The sequence below is a fragment of the Mixophyes fleayi genome, chromosome 9 (genome assembly GCF_038048845.1).
Source record: "Mixophyes fleayi isolate aMixFle1 chromosome 9, aMixFle1.hap1, whole genome shotgun sequence".
In the NCBI taxonomy this organism is placed as follows: Eukaryota; Metazoa; Chordata; class Amphibia; order Anura; family Limnodynastidae; genus Mixophyes; species Mixophyes fleayi.
This window is the reverse complement of record NC_134410.1, coordinates 33,862,198-33,885,654: the sequence shown is the minus strand read 5'-3', so window position 1 is coordinate 33,885,654 and position 23,457 is coordinate 33,862,198. Positions and strand designations below refer to the sequence as shown.

Sequence of the window (23,457 nt, the reverse complement as noted above, 5' to 3'; positions counted from 1 at the left end):
CAAATGAACTTGGAAGCCATTTCTTTACCATGCTTGAAAAATACACTGAACTCTACTTTCTCTCTGTGTGTAAATAAATATACTAGTAATCTGCATGTGGATCTGTCCCATTACAGACTTTTAAAAAATATAAAAAAGGTTGAAATCCTTATGCCTGCAGTTAGGTGATAAAAGTGTGTAAGGTAACACTGCGCTCTCTGAATCTGTCGGTTCTAGCAATAACAGTCTAGTTCAAACTTGGCCCTTACATTTCTGAACGAATACAAAATCAGCCTTTTACAACAATTAACTGATATAAAACAAAAATTTACATTTAACTGAAACCAGTGCTAAGTTTGTTAGTAGACAATCTTGGATGCTCAGTGTTACTGTTCGGCCAACCCAGGCAGTTGCCAAAGGCATCTACCTTGTCACTCATCGAGTGCTTGTATTGTCTCCACAACGAGGGCTGCCCACTAGCATCTAGATGCAACCAGCAGCTTCTTACCTGTGAAGCCGACGGCTTCTCCGCCATGTCAGTGTTACGATGGGAGGGCGGCGATTGGCTATGATGTCAAAGCCTAGCGCCACTCTCCCAGTCTGAGGAGCAGAGGAGATATATAATTTTTTTTTTTTTTAAAAGAAACCCAGTCAAGTGAACAAATGTGCTCTTCAGGAGCAAGGGTCAAAGTGCATTAAATAAACCCCCAAAAAATATAAATGCGCATCTGGACACAAGTTTAACTATGCACATTTAAGTATTTGAGGGACATGCTCACTGCGCTCCTGAGGAACTTTGACACATTAGAAGACAGAAAGCCTGAACAGCTCTGTTTGGCTCTGTAAGATCACATAAGATTGTCACATGATCTTCAGCCCACAGATTAATGCAAACCAAAAGCTGCTAGAAATAGATATAGAAGGTGCTATAGCAGGGGAGAAAGGTACACTGTTCTAGATCAGATTTCTCAAGAATGGTATGTAGCAATGACTATACATTGCAATTAGTATTACTCAGGCTGTACCGGTAGGCCTAATTTACACATACTGGAATAGTGGATAAAAGGTAAAATGCATGGAAGTGTATGCACGCTTTAAGCACACATTAACATATGGAAAATAGGCTCATTGCAGCCATAACATTTTCGACTAATAGTGGGAACAAGCACATATGGACCCATCAAATCTATTTTTTTTTTTATTAATCTTTGTTTAAGGTGTTCGCTGGTTGAAAAGAGCATGAACAGCAGATAGATGTGAAGGAGCCATTAATGTTAGTTTTTCATAACTGTCTGACAGATATCCATACACATATGAATGCATGTTTTCATTAAGCCAGCTGCAAATAGATTTACATAGACATGGGAATGTTACACAACATTTTATACAGGAACAACTTAAAAGTAACTTTAATCTTCTTTCATTATAGCAAACATGCAAGTTTTGGGAAGCAGTAATTTGGAGAACATGGAGGAAGGCTACAGACTGGAAAAAGCTGAGGATTTCGGCTTTTCCACTAATCTGGTTATTTTACGAAGGCCTCACCCAAAGCAAAGAGCCTATGAAAAGCAAGAAAACAGTAAGAATGGAAACTAGCAGAGATCATTTCTTAGCTTCTAGGAAGAATACACCATCTCAGCAGCATCTAGATAAGGCGTTCTCTTAAAGTGGTTTTCCACTTACTTATTAACAGACTCAAATACCGTGTTACAATTACTGTGTTACCAACCAGCAGATATGAGGCTTGGCCTTGTTATGACAGTCCACTAAAGAATGTGAATGGAACCATATATGGAAATAGATTTGGAATACATAAATAGAATAGATAAGGCCTGCAGTAAGAGAGTATACAAAACCCTTACTTTATTAATTACACACAGCGCTAACATTCTGTGCAGTACTGTACCCCTGGGGTCAATTGTCACACCCAGATACAAACAATGTATTTTGTAGCACTGAACTTTTCAAACTATGGGTAACAAAAGTTTACAAAATGAACTATTGTACCTGAAGTAAGGTTATAAAGTGAAATGCTAAAGTGATATGCTAAAACAAAAACACATTCGAGTGATAAACGCTTATTATGAAAGTTAAATTTTGTTTGACTTTCCTTGCTGTGCAATACCTTGTGAATAAGCCCTTTGTTGTCAATACAGAATTATACACTGGTTGATAAAGCTGCTCACACACATATTGTGCTAAATATATCATGTTTTTTTTTACATATTTCACCAATTAGTATAAAAGCGAAAAAAATAATAATTACAAAATGAGTGTTTAGGCAAGAAAATATTACCTCTTCCCTGATGAAGGCACTTGGACAACTTCAGGACAGTGTCCAAAAGGAAGGTTAAGATCAAAACATTGCAAGTGGCATCATTTGAACTTCTGTAACAGAACAGATGCTGCCCTATGTATGAACCAACCAGTCTACCACAGCAGAGCAGGGCTACAAGCCTGTCACTCACACTGCCTGCTCTGTTCGAGAAGCTCCTCTTATATAGAAACCGGCTGTATTTTATGGTCAAGCATACATGTTCCAGCAGCTTCATATGCCATTTATATGGTTCAAGATAATTATCTAGAAAATAAATGGATTAAATTCTTTAATGTACATTTTTTTTCTGCATTATTATTAGCTACTCTAATTATTCTTCACACATGAGCTTGGAAAAGCATCACAGAAAAGATACATTTTGAAGAATTTCCCAGGTGTCGCACATTTATCTATATAATGCATAAGATAGGTTGGGCAGCATTGTAAAATGTTAAACATTAAATGTTGAATGCACTTGTAGGAAAGGCACCTTTTTAAAATGCATTTATTAAATGCGTGAACATAATGAGGGGATAGACGTGAATGAATCCTCACAAAAAAAAAACCATTGCAACAATCAAAAATATGTATAATATTTTCCATCAGTATTTTAGATACAATACAGCAAAGCAATTTTCACTTACACTCAGCAGGTACAGAGTTTACATAGCTCTGGAGAGACCACTTGCTATCCATGTGATGTTACAAATATTCCCATCCCACTTATATAGCCATCTATTACAAGAACTTGAAGTTGAGTTCGGGACTAAAGATAGATAACAGGCAGTGGTTGTTTAGGGCTGTGCACAGCAGAACGAATATATGTTAGGAAGAGAGCTTGAGCATGCACACAGATATAGCCATCGATAACAAATTCTGTACTCCCCCAAAATTTACACACAAAAGCAACTTGGAAGTATGGTACAGTGCCTGCGGAAACTAAAACCACTACAGTTCCCGCATCACTCTTGAACCTAGTTGAACACACACGTCAGCTACAAATAGCACTACAAACACATTGTGACATTACACACAAGAGCAGACTAAATCAGCAGTGGGCAACAAGCGGCCCATCCAGGGTACTCCTCTACCGACCCCCTTCCATCTGATTATACAAAAAAAATATTTCCTTTTTCACATGTATTTTAAAGTGTACCCGATATTGAGTTTTGGGAAACTTGCCAATGTTAACCCCTTGATTGCCAAGGCTTTTTTACCCTTGTGCTGAGCAGATTTTAGCACTTTTGCTGGTCACATTCCAAATCTAGATTAGTCATTTTTCTGTGCAGTGCCAACACATTTTTTTTTTGCAGAAAAAAACAAATAAAACTTTGTATTTTCCAAACATACTATTGCTTTCTTTATAACACAAGATGAAAATGCACTGTAGTCTCTAGAAGGTGGTAAAATAGCGGGGGACTCGACTATTTCAAATTGGGATACCGCCATTTCTGTAGGAGCCATGGTGAGGGAGGTTTAGAAACCTGTTCCCTTGTGATGACACCACTGACTCCACCCCATCCACCCAACAGTGGAGGAAGGAAATACTCACTTGCTCCATATACTGTTAACCCACTTTTTAGGCATGAAATGCCTGAGAAGTACAATAAAAAATAGACTGAACTGTTTCTTATAGGCTCATTCCCAAAATTGCATTCTCAATTTTATGTAGCTTTTAAAACGTTACGTAACCCATTTCTCATGCGTTTACCTGGACTTCCATTACAACAGGCTGCATTGGTAAAAGAGCAATACGTGAAGAGCGCTCATAACACAAAAGTGCACATTAGTTTTCAGACATTTCCCCCCCGAGCATGTGTGTGAATGAGCCCTAAGTGTATAGCGAGACTACAAACTTAATTGCAATGCAGTGTTATTAACACATACAAGTTTCTCAGGAGAATAGTGTACATGCTCCTAGCAGTACATGGAATGTGTACACTCTAATACTCATAAATATTAATGTGTGCCCAGAAGGTTATTCAGGTATGTACAAAGGTGAATACTGAACACAGCAGTTACACAGTACGTTTTCACATGTTAGTGTATTTAATGTGCTTTGATGTGTAGACAACATGTACTCTAACACAAGTGTACCTAGGCATAAATAATAAGAAGCTTGTGGTTTTATAAAACTATAGATCAATACTATTACTATTTGAAATAATACATTCACAAGCTAATCTTCTGGAGATAAAGCTCAGTACAGGAAGTGTTTCAGGCCAGAAGCATAAAGCCAAATGCAGCAGATTTGCTGTATTACATGCTAGGTTATATTTCTCCAAAACAAAGTACAACAAATTCTGAGGTGTATAAAAGACAATGAAATCTTGGAAGACACATCAGTAAACTTAAATTTACCAGTTTGTGACAGGCTAGTATCACAGACACTGAGCACCGGCTTGTATAGACACTGAAAGTCACAGGTGCACAAAGCACCCAGCAAAGACCAAATCTGCATTAAGGCCAAGTGCCAGGAGACAGAGGAGCAGAGGTTTACAGCTGATTTCCCATAGTGGAATGTTAAGACTAATGCTATTGTATAGTTATTATATAGGTTTGATTATTAAAACAGGAAAGGTAAATACTTAAACATTGAAGCTAAAGGTTTTAAAATTACAGAATGGCAGGACTGACAAAACATTAATATTTTATCTTCCAGCGATGATTGATAAGCATAGTTCAATGTAGACAATAGGCAACATACAATTTAAATGAATCTTCTGCATAACAATCTGTACATTAAAAATGTTTACTTTACAGAAATCACTAAGGAGACAGACAAGAGACAGCAGAACACAACATTTTGACCCAGAGAGGTTGAAACGAAACATTCCACAAACAATACCTCAGGACTTACAAGGCATACAAAAGGGTTCTGCACAAACTACGGGACACAATTTGTCAACATGGTATTTCCCAGAGGAACAGGGAAAATGTACGATCACTCCAAAGGCTTTCACAGCAAACACAAAGGCAAGATTTTAAAAGTCAAGCCAAGAGTTTTTACAAAAGACAATTCCAACTCCAGAAGCTGCATATTGTTTTGGTTAAGAATGCTCATCAAGAATGAATATAAGAAACCACTTGACAAACAAGTAATTTGTGAACAACACAGAACAGCTAATAGTGTGTGTGTGTTTGGAGGGGAGGGGGTTGCTTCTGCATTAGGGAAGATTAAAGTTTAATTTAAATATACACTATTCAGATTTTGCAATGGGAAAATATATTTGATGTGTTATATTTGATGTGATGATAGCTGCAGATACGCAGTTTGGCAGCTTAAACTAGGGTTCCTCATCTCTGATCTTAAATTACAACCAACAAAATGTTCCCCAGTATTTCTCTGAAGGAATGTGTCATTACTGAACCAGGCCATTCAAATAGATTAAATCCTAATTACTCCATCTTATGCTGGCAACAAAAAAGTGGCAAACCCGGTTAATTATCAATATACTTTAAAAAAAAATAAAAAAATTAATCCTCCCATTATGCTTCATCAGGCCTGTCCAACCTGCGGCCCTCCAGGTGTTGTGAAACTACAAGTCCCAGCATGCCCTTCCAGCTATCAACTGGTTGTCTACTGGCAAAGCATGCTGGGGCTTGTAGTTTCACAACACCTGGAGGGCCGCAGGTTGGACAGGACTGTGCTACATTGTCAAGGGTGCCACAGGGGGTTAGAGTTTTTTAAAAACTTTGAACATGTGTGTTTTTGTTCAACCTATGTTTGTATGCTTATTAGGCAACAACCAGGTGGACTGGAAGCCAACAGATGACTTCTAACTGACTGTGTGTACGAGCACTTTCCAGCCACAGACAAGGGCTGATTAGAAGTGATCCATCCACTCAACTTGATGCCACTCATGTAAGTGACCAAGTTAGGCAGCAATCTTATCACTACGCTCATGCTGGACATCAGGTTCAATGTAGCCAACAGAAAGACTCGATGACTTTACACTTTAGACTCACGTACAAAGGTGCCAGCTTACTATGAATGATCTGTAACTTTAAATATTGTTGCACATAGACAAGACTACAGTTCTGGTCCATGTTCAATCAGCTGACAAATGTACATTAAAGCCAGTTTACCTGAATGAAAATGGCCAACCAGCATTCATGGATATGAACAAGAGTATCATTTTTATCTGTAGTTTCCAATCTGTCCACAGAGTGTAATGTAAATTTAGACGCAACTGTGTAGACCATTTTACAAGATATTATAAAAGTAAACAAATGTTTGGGGTAGGTATAAAAATAAATGGTCATTAGAGTGTGTGTAATTAGGTCATGTACTGGCAAGAATATGCAGACTTCTCAGAGGTTTTGTGACTATAGAAGACTGCAGGAAATTTGCTAGCTTTCATCACAGGCCCTGAATGAGAACATCAAAATTGTATCACAGATTCTAATTCATACATGACAGCCTTGGAAAAATGAAAATTTCAAGGTAAAGAGCAAGTACAGCACCTGCCCCCCACATTATAGCAAGAGGGTATTCCAACAATACCTGAAACCAGGACCAATACAGCTAGTAATGTCTTGCAGGTGCAATATTGGGGAAGTGGGCTTCCCCTTTAAATAATCCATAAGGTATTATAGAATGAAGGAGAGAGTAAAAGGGAGGGGCAGATTATTTTTTCACGAATGATATATTGCAATTAACCTTTTGCTCAGGCAGTAATATTTTTTTTAAAGCCTTAGAAAGAGGTACACTTAAATAGTGCATTTACTTCCTCTTTAAAGAGTAACATATGCCAAACGGTGCATGTTACAGAGCTAAATAAACATAAAATAACTAATGTTTACAACTCACTAAATATGCCTACCACACCCCCTGCAGCAGATTGCCATTTTAGGAGGGAGGTGTTTCTCTAACGCAGGGGATACACAGAAATGCATGGTGTGGATTGGTTGGTTCATACACAAGAGCAGGGCCAGAGATGCTACAGTAATGTAGCACTTTCATCTGCTTAAGATCCTGTCCTAAAGATGTGGGAAGAGCTTCATCTGTCCAATGGAGAGGGGAGGTAATACCTTACATATTAACAAGCTTGTAGTGAACGTTCATATAGAACTATGTATTTTACAGTTACGGTTTACAGTTGGAAATATAAACTTTTGGGGATTTTTACAGGTCTACAAAGAGGTGCTAACACAGTTGTGCCTTGATATACAAAAACAATTAAAAAAGTCAAATGTAAGGAGGGACTAAGTATCAAGATAGGTGCTTAGCACAGCTGCCTAGCAGAGCTGGGGTCATGCCACATGTGTGTAGTGTATATCGGTTTCCTCTGGGTACTCCGATTTCCCGTCCAAAAACATACTGATAAGTTAATGGACTTTCGACAAAAACTAGTCCGAGGGTGGGTATGTGTGAAAGGGAATTGCTTTGGGAGCAATAGAAAGAATTAAAATTTACAAAATTAACAGTTACCATCAACAATGATCCCAGCTGCACTACTCAAATCATATTTAAATTAAATACACTGAAAACCCATTTGCAAATACTTGTATATAAGCACAGAGCTGGCGGACAGATTATTGCATCCTAAAGGCTAAGTATAGAACACAGCTACCTAGTCTAATGGTTCTTCCTCATTTACAAAAGTGTACTGATGTTACAGCTAACATTAAAAGTCAAAGAAACCCATTGATTTGTACTGTAAGACAGGCCAAACAGGCAGTTTCAGAAGGATTCACGTCATGGGTTATGTCTAAGCCACAGAAGCAGACACAGGACTTCTGTGTCTACATAATGCAATATTCACATTAGCAAAAAAAAAAAAAAAGTACAGAACCAGTTTTGAATATCTTATCTTTCCAATTACATGAAGTTTACAAAAATAAGGCAAAGAAAGCATAATGGGTAATAAGGTAATATTTATCTAAAATTTACACAGGATGCCTGAAAAACAAAACAAAACACATGCTGCTCACTTATTTTAAAGAAGTAGGTTGTGAGTTATACCCAACCTAGGAGTGAAGGGACATTGCTGGAAGCAGATATTGCAACATCTGGAACAGGGAAGTATTATGAAGATATTAGATAATGACAGTCAAGTGTTACAGTAATAAAAATGTAAAGAAATGTAAAATATGGGGGAATTGTAATGCAAACAATCTCACAGTCTGAGATTAGGGCAAGCTCTTGGGAGTGTTGAGAAAAGTTTGCTGGTGAAGACTGCCAGCGAACCGCTCACACAAATGGAAAGCTGTCTGTAAAGGAATTAGTTAAGCTTGGTGTATAAACCATAAAAGACTAAATATACTCTACACAGAATAAAAAAAATTATTTGAGTCATCCCCATAATGTTATAACAGTATTCACAATTAACACTGAAGAGATATCTGTTTAGCAGTATAGGAGATCATGGTATATGTCACCTGAGTACTGCACAGGGTAATGATTGTACTATGCCCATCTTTAATAAAAGAACTCCTGTTTTATAGCAGCGAAGCCGTTGTTATTTTATAGGAAGAAATACCATTTAAATAAAAATTGACAAAATAGATGTACAGAAAGTTTACAAGTAACTTGCAGCACAAGCTATCATACACAGTGAAATCTGGACAGCCATAAAAATGCTTACGGTGTTCACGGCCCATTCAGTGTTAATGCTTGTGTGTACATTCTTTATAGGGATCAGCAATACCTTTTACATGCTGTGGTTCTGCTTATATACTAGGCCACACCTCAAAGCATGGGCTCATGAAAAGTTCATCTGAATTCAAAGCATTAAGCTGCACACCAACAGTATTTAGTGTCCATCTGTAGCAGCTCCCTGCCATTTAAAGGCAAGAGGTCCCAGGCCGGGTGATTTTTATACAAGCCAGGTGACTTATAATATTCATATAATTTACAGTAAGGGATGCATTATATCTTATAATAAATTAAGTGTTCCTTAACACTGAATTTTCAGCACTTTTCATCTGCTTAAGATCCTGTCAGATTGAGCTCAATGTTTATACAGATAGTTACATGAGTTCACCCTCTTTCAAAACTGAGTTTTACATTTCAGGACATAATTAGCAATCATCTAGTGGTCACCAAATCCTAACATTTGATAATTCTAATCTGCAATAATCTCAAAGAAGTAATTAGAGGCTCATCAGTCAGCAAAGACCATTTCCAAAGAGTTTGGAGGTCCATTCTACAGTGAAAGATTATTTACAAATTGAGAACATTGTAGACAGTTTCAAAGATCCACAGACTTGGGCATCCCAGTAAATTCACCCAAAAGAGCCTACCATATGAACAATCACAAAGATCCCAAGTTAGATTCAGGGATCTAAAAGTCAGTTTATATGTTAAAAAAAAAAATCATTAGTCAATCAAAAAAAAGACTGGCCAAGTAAAGTCCCTTTTCTCCAAAACATACATAAGACTTGCTTTCCGTTCAAATGCAACTTGGCAGGCTGAGACTTCTGGAACACTGTCCTCTGGAGAGATGAGAGCAAAGTGGAATTGTTTGGTCTAAATGCACAATGCCACGTTTGGCAAAAATACAGTGCATCAGCACAAGAACTTTCCACCAACCACCAAGCATGGGTGGATGGGTGAATTTGGCTTGAATTTCAGCCACAGTACCTGGATGCCACCAAACACTCTGTTACACCAGATTAATCTAGAGGAAAATGTGATAACATCTGCCCAACTAAAGCGGATCATGAAAGGGGACAATCCAAAGCTCACCTGCAAATCTACAACACAATAATAAGTATGGAAAGGCCTTGATAGAGTCAAGAACTCAATCCCATTGATATCTTCAGCACTGTGCATAAACAAGCCCTTGAATATCAATAAACTGAAGCAGTATTGTAAGTAGTAGTAGTTAGCCAAACGCACAACTATGATGTAAAAACGAACAAGCTTCTTGAGAAACCAATTACTTCAAGTTATTGCTACTGAACCAAAGGGTGTACTTACATTTTCTCACAGTGCATGTTCACGTCAGCTTTTTGTTGTTGGAAAAAAATGACATGAAATCTGTATTTGTCACAAGAGTAGATTTAACAAGTTTTAGAACATGGTGAGGGCTAAATTATTGTTAATTTTTTTCACATGACTGCATGTTAACACTTGTGTATTATAAACAGCTAATAGACTCTGAAGAGCAGAAGCAAATAGTAATAGTATGAGGAAAAGGAAGATAAAGTTATAAGCATAAAGTAGCTATCAAAAGGTGGACCAAGTGTTTGGCCATATGAATATCATATTTCAATGAAAAAATACATCCTTACATGCATATGTAGGTATGATGATCAGGCTGGTACTTAAGGGCACTGTAACCTCAAAGAGTATGCTTGATTGTGCCCAACGCTTGTTCTAACAGTTTTAGTCCATCTTTCTGCACAGGCTATGGGCAAACTTATGGTTGGCAGATGCTAGACGCTAGGAACAATACATCATGAAAGCCCATTCAACTTGCATCAGATATGCATATTACTATCGTTTCTATGATTTCCAATGTGTTGACGAAGGAGAGTGAAATAGGTAGCGTTCCGAAAAATGCTACTGCAAACTACAAACAATGATTTACAGTGCGGGGTCCCTCTACATATGTATTAACAAACGTTAGAAATGCATTGCAAAACTGCCAGTGGGTAGCTGAGGTGCCCACCTGTTATCCTGCTCTGTCATTTTCATGGACCTCCAGACTGTGGCCATACTCGTCTGCAGAGCCATACAGTGCCTCATGCCCACTGCAGATTACTGTATTACAGAGGAATTAACCCACATGAACAAGGTTAACAGGAATGCTTTGTTAGATACAGGGGGAGAGACAAATAATGGTGTTCTACCAATCTTTTATTAAAGTGTTAGATTGCTTTGTAGAGCTCATAGATCAGTAAAGTTGAATAATAAGCATATATTACATTAATCTCTACATATTCCCCAAGAAATCACAAAATAAAGCAATAACAGGATTAGCGTGCCATTAACTGCTGGACAAAACCCACAAAATATTTTTTAATATCCATTTCCAAATGATGGAGGAAAGTAAAAAACCAAACAAAAAAACCAAACAAACAGTAATTGCAATGGTTCTTTTAAAAGTACAGTGCAGGTAAAGAGCCTACTGACAGCATATTTATCCATTTAGTCTTATTGTAGCCTGTTGTGTTTGCTTTCTTTCCGACAGATCATGGCAACATCAGGCCCAATTTCACAAGACTACTTTGATTGGATCATTATGGAGCATGTTAGTAAACCATCAGAAGGATATTGCTGCTGGTGTGTGTGGACCACAATTTTAGGATACAATTAAGCAGGAAAGCTTCCCACACCAAGAACCAATCTGATCTTGTTTGATTTGACTACCCCATGTATGACTATAATGGATGGTGATCCTGTCTGTGCTTGCCAATTGGTAGGATCGCCCCAAACATGGTCAGTTTATCTACTACTTAAAATTGGGTTTAAATCGATAGCTTACCTAGTAGGAATACCAGGTACATATTTATAGATTTCTGGCATTTATAAAGTTTAGGACGCATACCATAAAAGCATATTATAGTGTACATGTCACACGTGGATAGCGTTCATAAAGAAAATATGTAAAATGTGTAATAAAATGTAAAATGATTTAAATATCTAAATTAAATGCCATATATATTTTATTATACACACACACACATTGATTTGAGCCACCCTTTGCAACAGGGTAAATCTAGTCATGACATCATTGTTTATGGCAATAGGGAAAGTATGGCTGTAGACATTTGGTGCATCTGTTAAATTGTGAAATTTATGAGAAATAATCACAATATCAATGTCACTCAACGCCCAGTTGCATCATAATTCTTAATTCATAGCAATGTAACAATTCCAGCCAGCAGGTAAAAATCAGTCAGCTAGGGGAAAATTGCTATAGGTGTAAAATAGCAGCTTTTTTTTTAAAGACAAATCACAATAGAAAATTATATATATATATATATATATATATATATATATATATATATATATATATATATATATATATATATATATATATAGTTTTAACCTCACACATAAAATAGTTTCTCCTCTCTGAGACAAACATGACATCTTAGTCAGAGGCTGAGTTTAAAGAACTGATGTAAACCAAATTTATACATTTTAAATCTATAATTAGATGTTCCTTCTATAGAGTTTTAGAATTAGCACTTCACTTTTTGTGTTCAGTTCCACTTTATGTTTAAAACCATGCAATTACTTTTTTGTTCAATGAACTTTAGGTGAACAGATACATACTGAACAAACATCTTTACTGGGCAAATCACACAAACATGCATAAAATAACTTTGACAAGGACAGGGCAAAGGGATTTGCCAAGGCTATATAGTCTATTTAGACAAGTCGCTGAATCTTAGTTATGCAGCACTGTATTACTGCAGTGTTATGAAATTGCCAAATTATCATGGCACAGTAAATCAGTGTGAATAGTATAGCGTTCATGCTGTCGCACTTTAAGCTCCGTCACCTAACAACCAGTCTACAAACAATGTTGGCAAAAATAATCAAAGAGAATTTAAATAAATCGGTTTCCAAACAAACTACTTAATTAAAGTAAAACATTACTGCAAGGAATCATTGTGCATATACCCACAACAGAGGAGTGAAGCACATCTATTTTGTGGTCTTCTATATACTTCCTACATTGTATGTCTAATGTAAATTTAAATGCAAAAGAAAGAAAAACAACAGAAGTTTACATATAAAAAGGAACAGCAACTAGTTTGGATGTCACCAGCTCCGTTCCATTGGTATACACAGGGTGATAACAGGTCTCTTGCAGATTATAAAAAATAAATCAAAAGTAGAAGAGTTCATTGGAGTTGGAACACAACCAACACAAAAGAGCCGATATTGCATTTGTATTTAATTTCTAAATTATGACCTTGAAACAAAGAAATTACCCAAAAAGAGATTAACAAAACACACCATTAGGTAATCCAACACCGCCTAACATTTTTTTCCCTATGCCTAAGCGTTTTCAGCAGTAAACTCTATAGTCTATTGCATGATGTTAGCCTGTGATTTAAGCACCTTGTAAGAAATGCACACGATTTGTAGTCGGCACTGGAAATCACAATGACCAAACAGTGACTAATTATGCACAGAGCCTTTATCCAGGGACCATAAATTTACAGTAGGGCTGTATGTAGGCTTAATAAATGCAATAAACCATTAAGAGCCTTGTTGCGGTATCCACATTTAAAAAAAAAAAAAAAAAAAAAAAAAAAAAAAAAAAAAAAAACATTCCCTAAAGTGAGGCCTTAGGGGCAAAGAAACATTTTAGGCACATTTTTTTTTTTTTTTTTTTAAAGGGTTAGAAGTGCCTAGAAATAAAAATGATACTGATGTTCAAACAATGAGACAACAATATTTTAGTTAGTAGCCCAGGATGGAAAATAAGTGGACTGAAACCTAGCAATATAATACTGTGACAAGATTCCAGAGGGAGTTGCAAATTAATCTTTTACAGCAGATTTTAGATAACAGAATAGCACATTAAGACACTCTTACACTAGTGACAGCTACAGTTGCAATCCAACAACACAACATCCAGTATTATAAAGTGAGATCTATCCTGGGAAATATAGGATACAAGTCGTTATGAATGCAAATATGGATAAATAAAATTACTAAATATTGCTAAATACAAATCTCAAAACAATGACAAAGCAAAATGGCTAAAACAACAAGCACTATAAAAAGCACACAGATCTTGATAATATGTTTAAGCAGAACTGAGTGATCATTTGTGTTGTTCTTGTATAATGAAAGACAGTCTCACTGTGTAACTAACTACACATCCCTTACCAACACTTGTAGAACATGTCAAGCAGAATGAAGGATCTGTCAACATTACAAAGAAACCATACAAGATAAAGACAGGACACTGATGAAGCAGGTAAACGTCAGTATGTATATACAAACAAGTGATATCATTAGACTACAGGTGTGCTCAGGAGGTATTTACATGCAAGCATAGAGAATAATGGAGATAGGGGGAATACTTTATGGAACATGCATCTATATAGGATCATAAATGCAGCCAATAAGAAGTAAACATGCATTTCCTCTACATATATGATCTCACTGCAGATCATACAGAACATACAATAGAAACACATAGCCCTGACTAACTACCCGCGGATACATGGGTGTAATGGTGGGCACAGCCTTGAGAGACAGAGGAGGATAATGAAGAGCCTTCACCCCCGGGCCAGGGCCTCTTACCTGCATCCCAGGCACTTGTACGGCTACCGGGGAGTGAGCCATGGCGGCGGCGAGGCCTCCTGCTCCGGCTACGTGCGAGAGGAGGGCTGAGGTTGTGGGCTCCGGGGCCCGCGCTGCTGACGAGAAAGAGGCTGGGCTGCTTGGCTGCCACTATCCGGCCGTGAGCATGTCTCGGGGAGCGGCGGGGTCAGGGCAGCTGGGAGAGCTCAGCAGGCGAGCGGCGCCATATTGGGAGAGGACTGGAGGTTGCGGCAGCTTCTTGTGCGCAGGGTGGAGCCCGACTAAAGCCGGTCACGTGGTGCGGCGCTGACGTCACGCCGCCCCGCCCTCAGCACAAACAACCATCAGTCATTGCTTTATGTAAAGGTGACAGTGCCATGTACAGGTGCTGGCTGTCCTGCTGTCCTGCTGTCCTGCTGTCCTGCTGTCCTGCTGTCCTGCTGTCCTGCTGTCCTGCTGTCCTGCTGTCCTGCTGTCCTGCTGTCCTGCTGTCCTGCTGTCCTGCTACTAGTATTTCTGCCACAGGTTGCCTACATCTGCAACACTGTTTCACTCAAGTGGAAACATGAGCTGGTCTAGATTATTTAAATGAGATGGAGAAACATTTAGGGAGACATTCTGAATTTTGTATATGGCAACATTAGCATTTTGCTCCTCTAAAAGTACATAAATTCTCAGGCTGATGATCAGAGGTGCTAGAAACCTAAGCTTGTCCCTATAATGTTAATGGGACACATTTTGGTCCTTACAGATCATCTTGTAGAAAAGCGTTTTTAAAAGCGCACATGGAACCAGGGCCATCTTAACAACATTATGGGCCCCTGGGCAAAGCAGTGCACTGGGGCCCTTAGATATAGATATAGATGTATACAGATACAGATATAGATATATAGATGTACTTGCTCAGTGACCCTTGTAGGTTTTTTTTGCAGGTTTTTTTCTTTTGCAGGATTTTTTATTCTCATTAAGAGCCGTGTCTATGGGGCCCCTTTGCCCGTGGGGCCCCCCGGGCAGCTGCCTATCGTACCCAATGAAAAAGATGGCCCTGCATGGAACAATGTAATACATTCAAGTACACAAAGTGACACATAAAAAAGTCTGATGTCCACTTACTCATAATAAATTCAATATATAAATTATAGTTTTATACTCTCCTGGAATGTGCGGGAGAGAGCAAGAAATTCTCCCAGAGAGCGCCTATCTGTAACAAGGTGGACGGGACTATGATGTAAATTGCATCATCACGCCCCTGAAACTCAGTATTGACTGGGCTAGGTGGTTGATTACTTTGAATCTTGTCAGCAAGCTCTGCACACCACCTGTTTTCTGATCTTGCCTCCACATCAACTAGCAGAAAGGTGGAATAAGTGAAGTTAAACTGAGCAGTATTGTAGGAGAAAATTTAAAAGCATAATAAAAGGAGTGATTCTAAAGTCATACTTTTCTACTCTCCTAGAAAGTCCGCAAGGCTCCGAATCTCCGGTGTTCTCCCGAACTCTCAGAAGAGCTGGCACTATCCAGATCCCAGCAGAGCTTAATGATGTGATTTGTGTCATCACGCCTACCCCCCTTTGTGAGATGTAGTGTATCGCGACATTAGATAGCAGGGGGAGCAGCTGTTACCCTATACCCACCATAACAACACTATGCCCATTACAGATGTACAACCATAAACTTCCTTGTGCTTGTCTACCACAGGTCTATTCTGTGACCATCACAACTGTGCTCATTATAAACTGCCAAGTGCAAAATATATTGCCCTGTGAAAGACTGCCTTATGCACATCCAAGCCCCATGCCCACGCCCCCCTAAATATCCTACTAACTAAATCCCCCTGGTGTTGTTTAGTGTACTCTCCAATTTAGCAGGAATGGGTACGCCCTGCTAGTGTGGAGATCTTATGAAGAAGAAGCATCACAATATCATCCATGTAATCACATGGCTTCCGTCCAATAAAAAAATCAAATATGCTTTCTGCCAATCAAACCACCATGTTTTCAAGTAACGTATCTACAGCAGAATCATATTGGAAACTTGCGGATTCTGGTTTTAACACAACCACAGTGGTTTTGACAAATAAAAGCACTCGCTCCTGTATCAAGGAAGAGTGAAATGAAAATCTCTTGTCTTCACATTGTGTCCATGAGATTGCTTGCCTTCACATTGTGTAATAGTGTTGTGCCATGCCACAAGTTGCAGAAGAAAGTGGGCCCCCAGTTTAACAGTGCTTTGTTAGGGTATCCACATACATTTTACATTGTTTATTGTTTATGTTAATTATGGCTGCCTTTTGGTAACATTTATGAGTAAATATTCTTTCATGATATTAAAGTAAGGTTAATAAATATAGAATGTATATTTATATTTGGTGCTTAGTGATGTCATTTCTGCCCTATGACTCAATCTGAAAGCTTTCATGAAAAGCTGTCATGAAACTTGTCTCATACAAAGAACTTGTTCTGCTCTTAATTGAAACTTTTGTATTGTTAGAAATAGCACTTCTCAGTTTTATAAAATATTTTTATTATATACATCAATAGACATAATGAATTGACATTTCTGTAAATAATACTGTTATAATTGGCATGTCCTGATATCAGAATCACATTGATTATACCTGTAAGATACTTCACTTATCTTTTTCTTAATTGAAGTATCAGTTGAAGTCTTTACTCCAGGCTCCATCTATGGCCACAGTAGTTCCTGAAGGCTGCAGTCAAAAGTAAAAAAAACAGAAAGTGTCATCATTGCACCTTCTTGTAGTAGTGCAGTGGCCTTAACCAGAATGCAGGGGACAACATGCAGGGATTTGTACGGGTCTTTCGCAGAGCAGCAAGAAAGGTAAGAGGTGGTGGTGTGGACGACTTCAATCAAAGTGTCATTGTTACTGCTTCTTTGTGGCTCTGTGTGTTATACATTGTCATTGTGAGTCTCTGTACCTTTGTGAGTCTGTGAAGGTCATTTACAAAGCACTCCTGATGTACAGTATCAGTGGCGCACGCAGGGGGGGTTTCTGAGTCTCTAGAAACCCCCCCCCCTGCGCTAACTAAGTGGCCACTGTCCTATACAGCAGCCGCGGCGCTGTCAAAGAAGCGTCCGCGGCGGTGCTGTATTGTATACAGCACCGCCGCAGACGCTTCTTAGACAGCGCCGCGGCTACTGTATAGGACAGCACTGGCGAAACGGAGCTGCGCACAGCTCTCTCTCGTTTTGTTTTGTTTTTTGGGTCCCCCCCCCCCCCCCGACAATCCTCCGTGTGCCGCTGAGTATACATTGCCTTGGTTTTGCACCACTCACTGCACCTTAATGGACTGGCCAGTGCACATCAAGATGTGTGCCTGCTCTCAGTTCTTGGGAGCCACCTCCACAAGCTAGAATTGCACCTTGATGTGCGGAGAGGCAAAAAAATCTTCAGAGGTGTTCTGTGCAAAAGTGTATATTGCTCCTTTCATAGCACCCCTAACCCCCTTCTGCCCCATTCATAGCACCCTTTCAATTGAACTTTCCCTTTTCCCATAAACTATCTATTGTGTTATCCTTATTTATGGCACATATCAATCACAGTGTGGGGTCATGGGGACGCTTTATTGCAAGTGACAATTTTGTGCGTGAAGCTTTCAGTTACATTGCTTGGAGTGTGCCTGCAAATGCACTTCTCCGCATGAATGCTACACAGAGGTGCCAAAAGGATCCCATTAACTGTGTAGAATAACTACCAATTTCTGCCAGCTCAATGCCAGGGGCGGACCCAGACATTTGCCCTACCCGGGGCGATTTTAGGGGGGGGCGATTTAGGCCCCGCCCCCTTTCTGTGTTCTAAGGCTGCCGGCGGCTGCACAGTATGTGCAGTTCCGTTCAGCAGTGAAAGTGTGCTGTCCCGCTGCTCTGATTATGTTTAAAACACAATCAGAGCAGCCGGGCAGCACACTGTCACTGCTGAACGGACCTGCACATACTGTGCAGCCGTCAGCAGCAAGCCCCTGCTAAGGGGGCGATCGCCCCCCCCCCTCCCCCCCCCTGGATCCGCTACTGCTCAGTGCTGGTGCAAAATTCCTTTACAGAATTAAAATGGCTGTGTGCCCTTAGTACAGTAAGAAACCAGGGCCAGTGCTAGATTACTATTCACCCTAAGGTGAAGCTCAGTTCTCCACCCCCTCATCCCTAGCACCCTAGGGGAAGCTCAGCTCTCCACCCCCTCATCCCTAGTGCCCTAGGGAAAGCTCTGCTCTCCAACCCCTCATCCCTAGCACCCTAGGTGAAGCACAGCTCTCCACCCTGTCATCCCTAGCACCCTAGGGGAAGCTCAGCTCTCCACCACCTCATCCCTAGCACCCTAGGGGAAGCTCAGCTCTCTGCCCCCTCATCCCTAGTGCCCTAGGGAAAGCTCTGCTCTCCAACCCCTCAAACCTAGCACCCTAGGTGAAGCACAGCTCTCCACCCTGTCATCCCTAGCACCCTAGGGGAAGCTCTGCTCTCCACCCCATCATCCATAGCACCCTAGGTGAAGCACAGCTCTCCACCCCCTCATCCCTAGCACTGTAGGTAAAGCTCAGCTCTCTGTCCCCTCAACTCTAGCACACCTATGTAAATAATGAAACTGTTTAGGATTAACACCTCTAAGTAGTAATGTACTTCTGTAGGTACAGATATGCACTAATAAGTAGAGATGGGCGGGCTCGGTTCCCCGAGAACCGAACCCACCCGAACTTTGCCTATCCGAGTGCTCAGCTCGGTACTCTCCCGCCCGCTCGGAATCCAAATCGAGGCCGAACGTCATTGTGACGTCGTCGGATCTCGGCGCTCGGTTCTCGCAATATTTGAAAATTATAAATACCTGCCTCCACAGCAATCTATCGCCATTTGACAGAGGGAGAGAGCAGGGTGTAGTCACAGGCTGATTAGAGCAGGGACAGAGAATACAATTCTGATTACAATTCTGATAATAATTGATAGAGAAGAGAGGAGGATAGAGGAGTCTTTTTTTTTCAATATTTGGCACTACAAGTGCTTTGGGGTGTCCCCCATTCTTTTGCATTAATATATCTGGCTGTCAAAAGTCATATTTGTCAGCAGACTTAAAATAAAATATTTCACACTCCCAAGTGCTTTTGGGGTGTCCCCCATTCTTTTGCATTTATATTTCTGGCTGTCAAAAGTATTATTTTTCAGCAGACTAAAAATATAATATTTAGCACTCCCAAGTGCTTTTAGGGTGTCCCCCATTCTTTTGCATTAATATTTCTAGCTGTCAAAAGTCATATTTGTCAGCAGTATATAAAACAATTTGTAGCACTACAAGTGCTTTGGGCTCATAATGGATTCAAAGCAGTCCACATATGAGCAGAATCAGCAACCAGGTTCTGTCACCAGTCCTGATGGTAGTGGTCCCAGTACGTCATCTGGGAAAGGCGATGTCAAACTACACAGTCTTTTGAAATCAGTCAAAAAAACACACACCAAAAAAACATTTACTGTGTTGAAGCGAAAAAGAAGTGTAACTGAGGAAAAGTTAAGTGCAGATAAAAAAAAAAATTGCCAACATGCTATTCTACACACGCAGTGGCAAAGAGAGAATGAGGCCTTCGCCTTTCTCTATTAGTGCCAGATCCAAAAATGTTACTGAGGCTTCTTCTTGTACGGACACTCGTGACAAAGCAAAACCAAGTAATTTGGAGTCTAAAAGTGGTGCACAACTACTGTTACGCGTCAAAGCCGAGCTAAAAGATAACAGTAAGGCATTAGAGGATAATGTATGCTCTGAATCAGAAATGACACCAATCCCTGTGGAGAGTCCATCCAACAGTGGTATGTCTAATCGTGAGCATTCTGTTAGTGACAGTGTACCCATAAAGAAGGGCCCTTTCAGCAGTTCTGCTGATGTGTGCCTAAACAGCCCGAGTGTTGGTGGTGATACACCAATTGAGAATGCCACTTTTGAATTAGAAGAGGATGAGGGGGAGATTTGTGTAGGCGACGAGGGCGCTAATGATGATGTTGATTATGATGCAGACAGATACCAAATTGCCTTTCTCAATTTCTATTTATATTCTAGACTCTATAACGGCTGAATAGTTTTCTATTTTACTCCTAGTGGAGAGGGAGTCTGATGCAGACAGATACCAAACTACCTTGGTCCATATATTTTTACTTTCTATTTCCACAGTCTATGCAGGCTGCTTTTTTCTATTCAACTACAAGTGGAGGGCTGGGGGGCATAGATAGCCACCAAACTACCTTGGTCCATTTATTTTTACTTTCTAATTCCACAGTCTATGCAGGCTGCTTTTTTTCTATTCAACTACAAGTGGAGGGGGGTGGGGGCATAGATAGCCACTATACTACCGTGGTACATTTATTTTTACTTTCTAATTCCACAGTCTGTGCAGGCTGCTTTTTTGCTATTCAACTACAAGTGGAGGGTGTAATATACACCCAAAGATGATGGCTACATTGCCAATAATCAAAGATGGAGGAGGTAGACAACCAGGTTTGTCTGTATAATTTGCAGGCAAGTGTTCGCATTATGAAAAAAAACTTTTTTCATAATTTATTAGCTTTAGAATTACCTCACTTATCCAAGAAACTAGTGGAGCATTAAATTAGGTTATTTTAGACCCCAAAAATTGTATTTTTTTCAAAAATGGCAAACCAAAACCAAAACACGCAATGACGGTTTGGCAAAACCAAAACACGACGGTAATCCAAAACCAAAACACGGGGGTCAGTGAGCATCTCTAACATTAAATGACCCCCTTAACTAATGAAAGATCACAGGAGACAAAATTCTGTTTGTTCTTTTTATTTTGTTAACTTCTCTTAATTATCTATGTTATTCTAACTTATCAGCTTATCCTATTTTTTCTATGGGCAGGTCCACTAGTAGCCATGGGAGGTCACGTCTGCGTCTGTAACCTGCAGCAATGAAAAATAAAAGCTTATTAGATTGCATCTATATTGTCTATAGCCACATGTAAATCTTGTGCATCATTGGTCAAGACTATAGTGTACACAAAGTAGCTGGAACATGTATATTTACCTCTCATTGTGCCTGTGCAATTTTTTGGTGGGCGCCCAGTACCCTCTGCCCCTGGCTGACGGCAATTGAGGTGATGACCCCCAATTCCCTCTGTTCCCGGCTGAAGGCAAATTCTTTTTCGTGCTCCCCGTCCCCTCTGCTCCTGGCTGAAGGCAAAAGAGTTTTGAGCTCCTCGTTCCCTCTGCTCCTGGCTGAAGGCAAATTTTTTTGTGCATTCCCCGGCCCCTCTGCTCCTGGCTGAAGGCAAATTCTTTTTCGTGCTCCCCGTCCCCTCTGCTCCTGGCTGAAGGCAAAAGAGTTTTGAGCTCCTCGTTCCCTCTGCTCCTGGCTGAAGGCAAATTTTTTTGTGCATTCCCCGGCCCCTCTGCTCCTGGCTGAAGGCAATTTTTTTTGTGTATTCCCCGTCCCCTCTGCTCCTGGCTGAAGGCAAATTTTTTTGTGAATTTCCCGTCCCCTCTGCTCCTGGCTGAAGGCAATTTTTTTTGTGTATTCCCCGTCCCCTCTGCTCCTGGCTGAAGGCAAATTTTTTTTGTGCATTCCCCGTCCCCTCTGCTCCTGACTGAAGGCAATTCACTCCCCCCTCAGGCCCCTCTGCCCCTGGCTGAAGGCAAGTCACTCCCCCCCTCCCCCTTGCCCCCTGCCCTCAGGCCCCTCTGACCCTGGCTGAAGGCAAATGACTTGTGGGCTCCCAGTCCCTTTTTTTATATCCTGTGACTACTGTGTCATGTGATTGACAGGTTTATGAAGTCATATGGGCGAGGTTTGGGTGTGGTCTGGTTAAATGGGTGTGGTCTTTTTAACTTTTCATTTGGGCTTGCCCAATTTAGTCATAGGGGTGGAGTCACTTCAAATGGCAAATATGTGTGGTCCCTTTATTGTGTTATGTGAGTACTTAGATTACATTTTATAAATATTAGTTGAGATTACAAAACACAAGAGTAAAATAACAGGCTACTAATACCAGTTGAAATTAAAATGCATAAATTATATTAAGGTTTTATCTGGCATGTTTATAGTGTCTGGGAAAACTAAAGGTTATATCATATATCTTAACCCTTTAGTTTACTCAGAAATACCCTCTACTGTTGGCGTTATATAAAGTATAATACAATAATTACATTTGCTCTATGTGTATGAAATCTGGTAAAATATTGAGTTGTTCTTATTATCATCATTGATTATGTTTATAGTACCACCATATTACACAGCAGTGTACAGCATACTTACCTACTTTTGAGACCAGCTGTCCGGGAGGGGGTCCATCGAGGGGACGTGGCCACGCGCGATGTGCCGTTAGGCTCCGCCCCCTGACAATCTTAGGAAATTCTGGCCAATCGTAGCAGGGGGTGGGGCCACGATGGGCCGGTTAGCCCCGCCACCACCATTTACAACAACGGGGAGATGCTGGTTCCGGGATTTTTGACTGCTCTCTCGGGAGTCCGGGAGAACTTCCAAAAATTCGGGAGTTGGGAGAGTAGGCAACTATGGTGTACAGAGAATATTTATCATTCACATCAGTCCCTGCCCCATTGGAGTTTACATTGTAGTCAGCAGCCAATTAACCTATCATTATGTTTTTGGATTAAGGAAGGAAACCCACACAAACAAAGGGAGAATGTACAAAGTTTACACAGCATTAAACTCATGACCCCAGCAGCAATGCTGACCATTGAGTGGGATGGGAAGCAGTTAAACTCGAGCTCATATCTACTGGTGTCAATTTGTGCATTGTACTAGAATTTCTAATTCTAGTGGAACACATGGTAAAGGGTTTGAACCTAGAAACCACCATTACTCTCATCTGTTCGCATGCAGCATTGTTTCATTTTTCCAAAAGCTTCCTGCACCATTCAATTGCTTTTACCACAAATTAATGCATCCTGCAATAACCTCCTCAGC

General features: G+C 40.0%; 1 protein-coding gene and 1 long non-coding RNA gene across 2 annotated transcripts in view; both read right to left on the bottom strand.

Moving 5' to 3' along the window:
* Positions 1–14,803, bottom strand: part of STK26 (serine/threonine kinase 26) — a 49,186-nt gene extending 34,383 nt beyond the window's left edge. The window contains exon 1 of the mRNA XM_075187242.1: positions 14,523–14,803. Within this exon, the coding sequence (XP_075043343.1) occupies positions 14,523–14,564 (42 nt within the window). The 5' untranslated portion in view covers positions 14,565–14,803. The remainder of the gene's footprint in view (positions 1–14,522) is intronic.
* A 6,502-nt stretch (positions 14,804–21,305) lies between these two features.
* LOC142101554 (uncharacterized) lies at positions 21,306–22,164 on the bottom strand. The gene is made up of 2 exons (XR_012679035.1): positions 21,559–22,164; positions 21,306–21,434 (listed from the first exon to the last, which is right to left on the bottom strand). It is a non-coding gene; the product is annotated as an uncharacterized LOC142101554 (long non-coding RNA).
* Between the last annotated feature and the right edge of the window lie 1,293 nt (positions 22,165–23,457).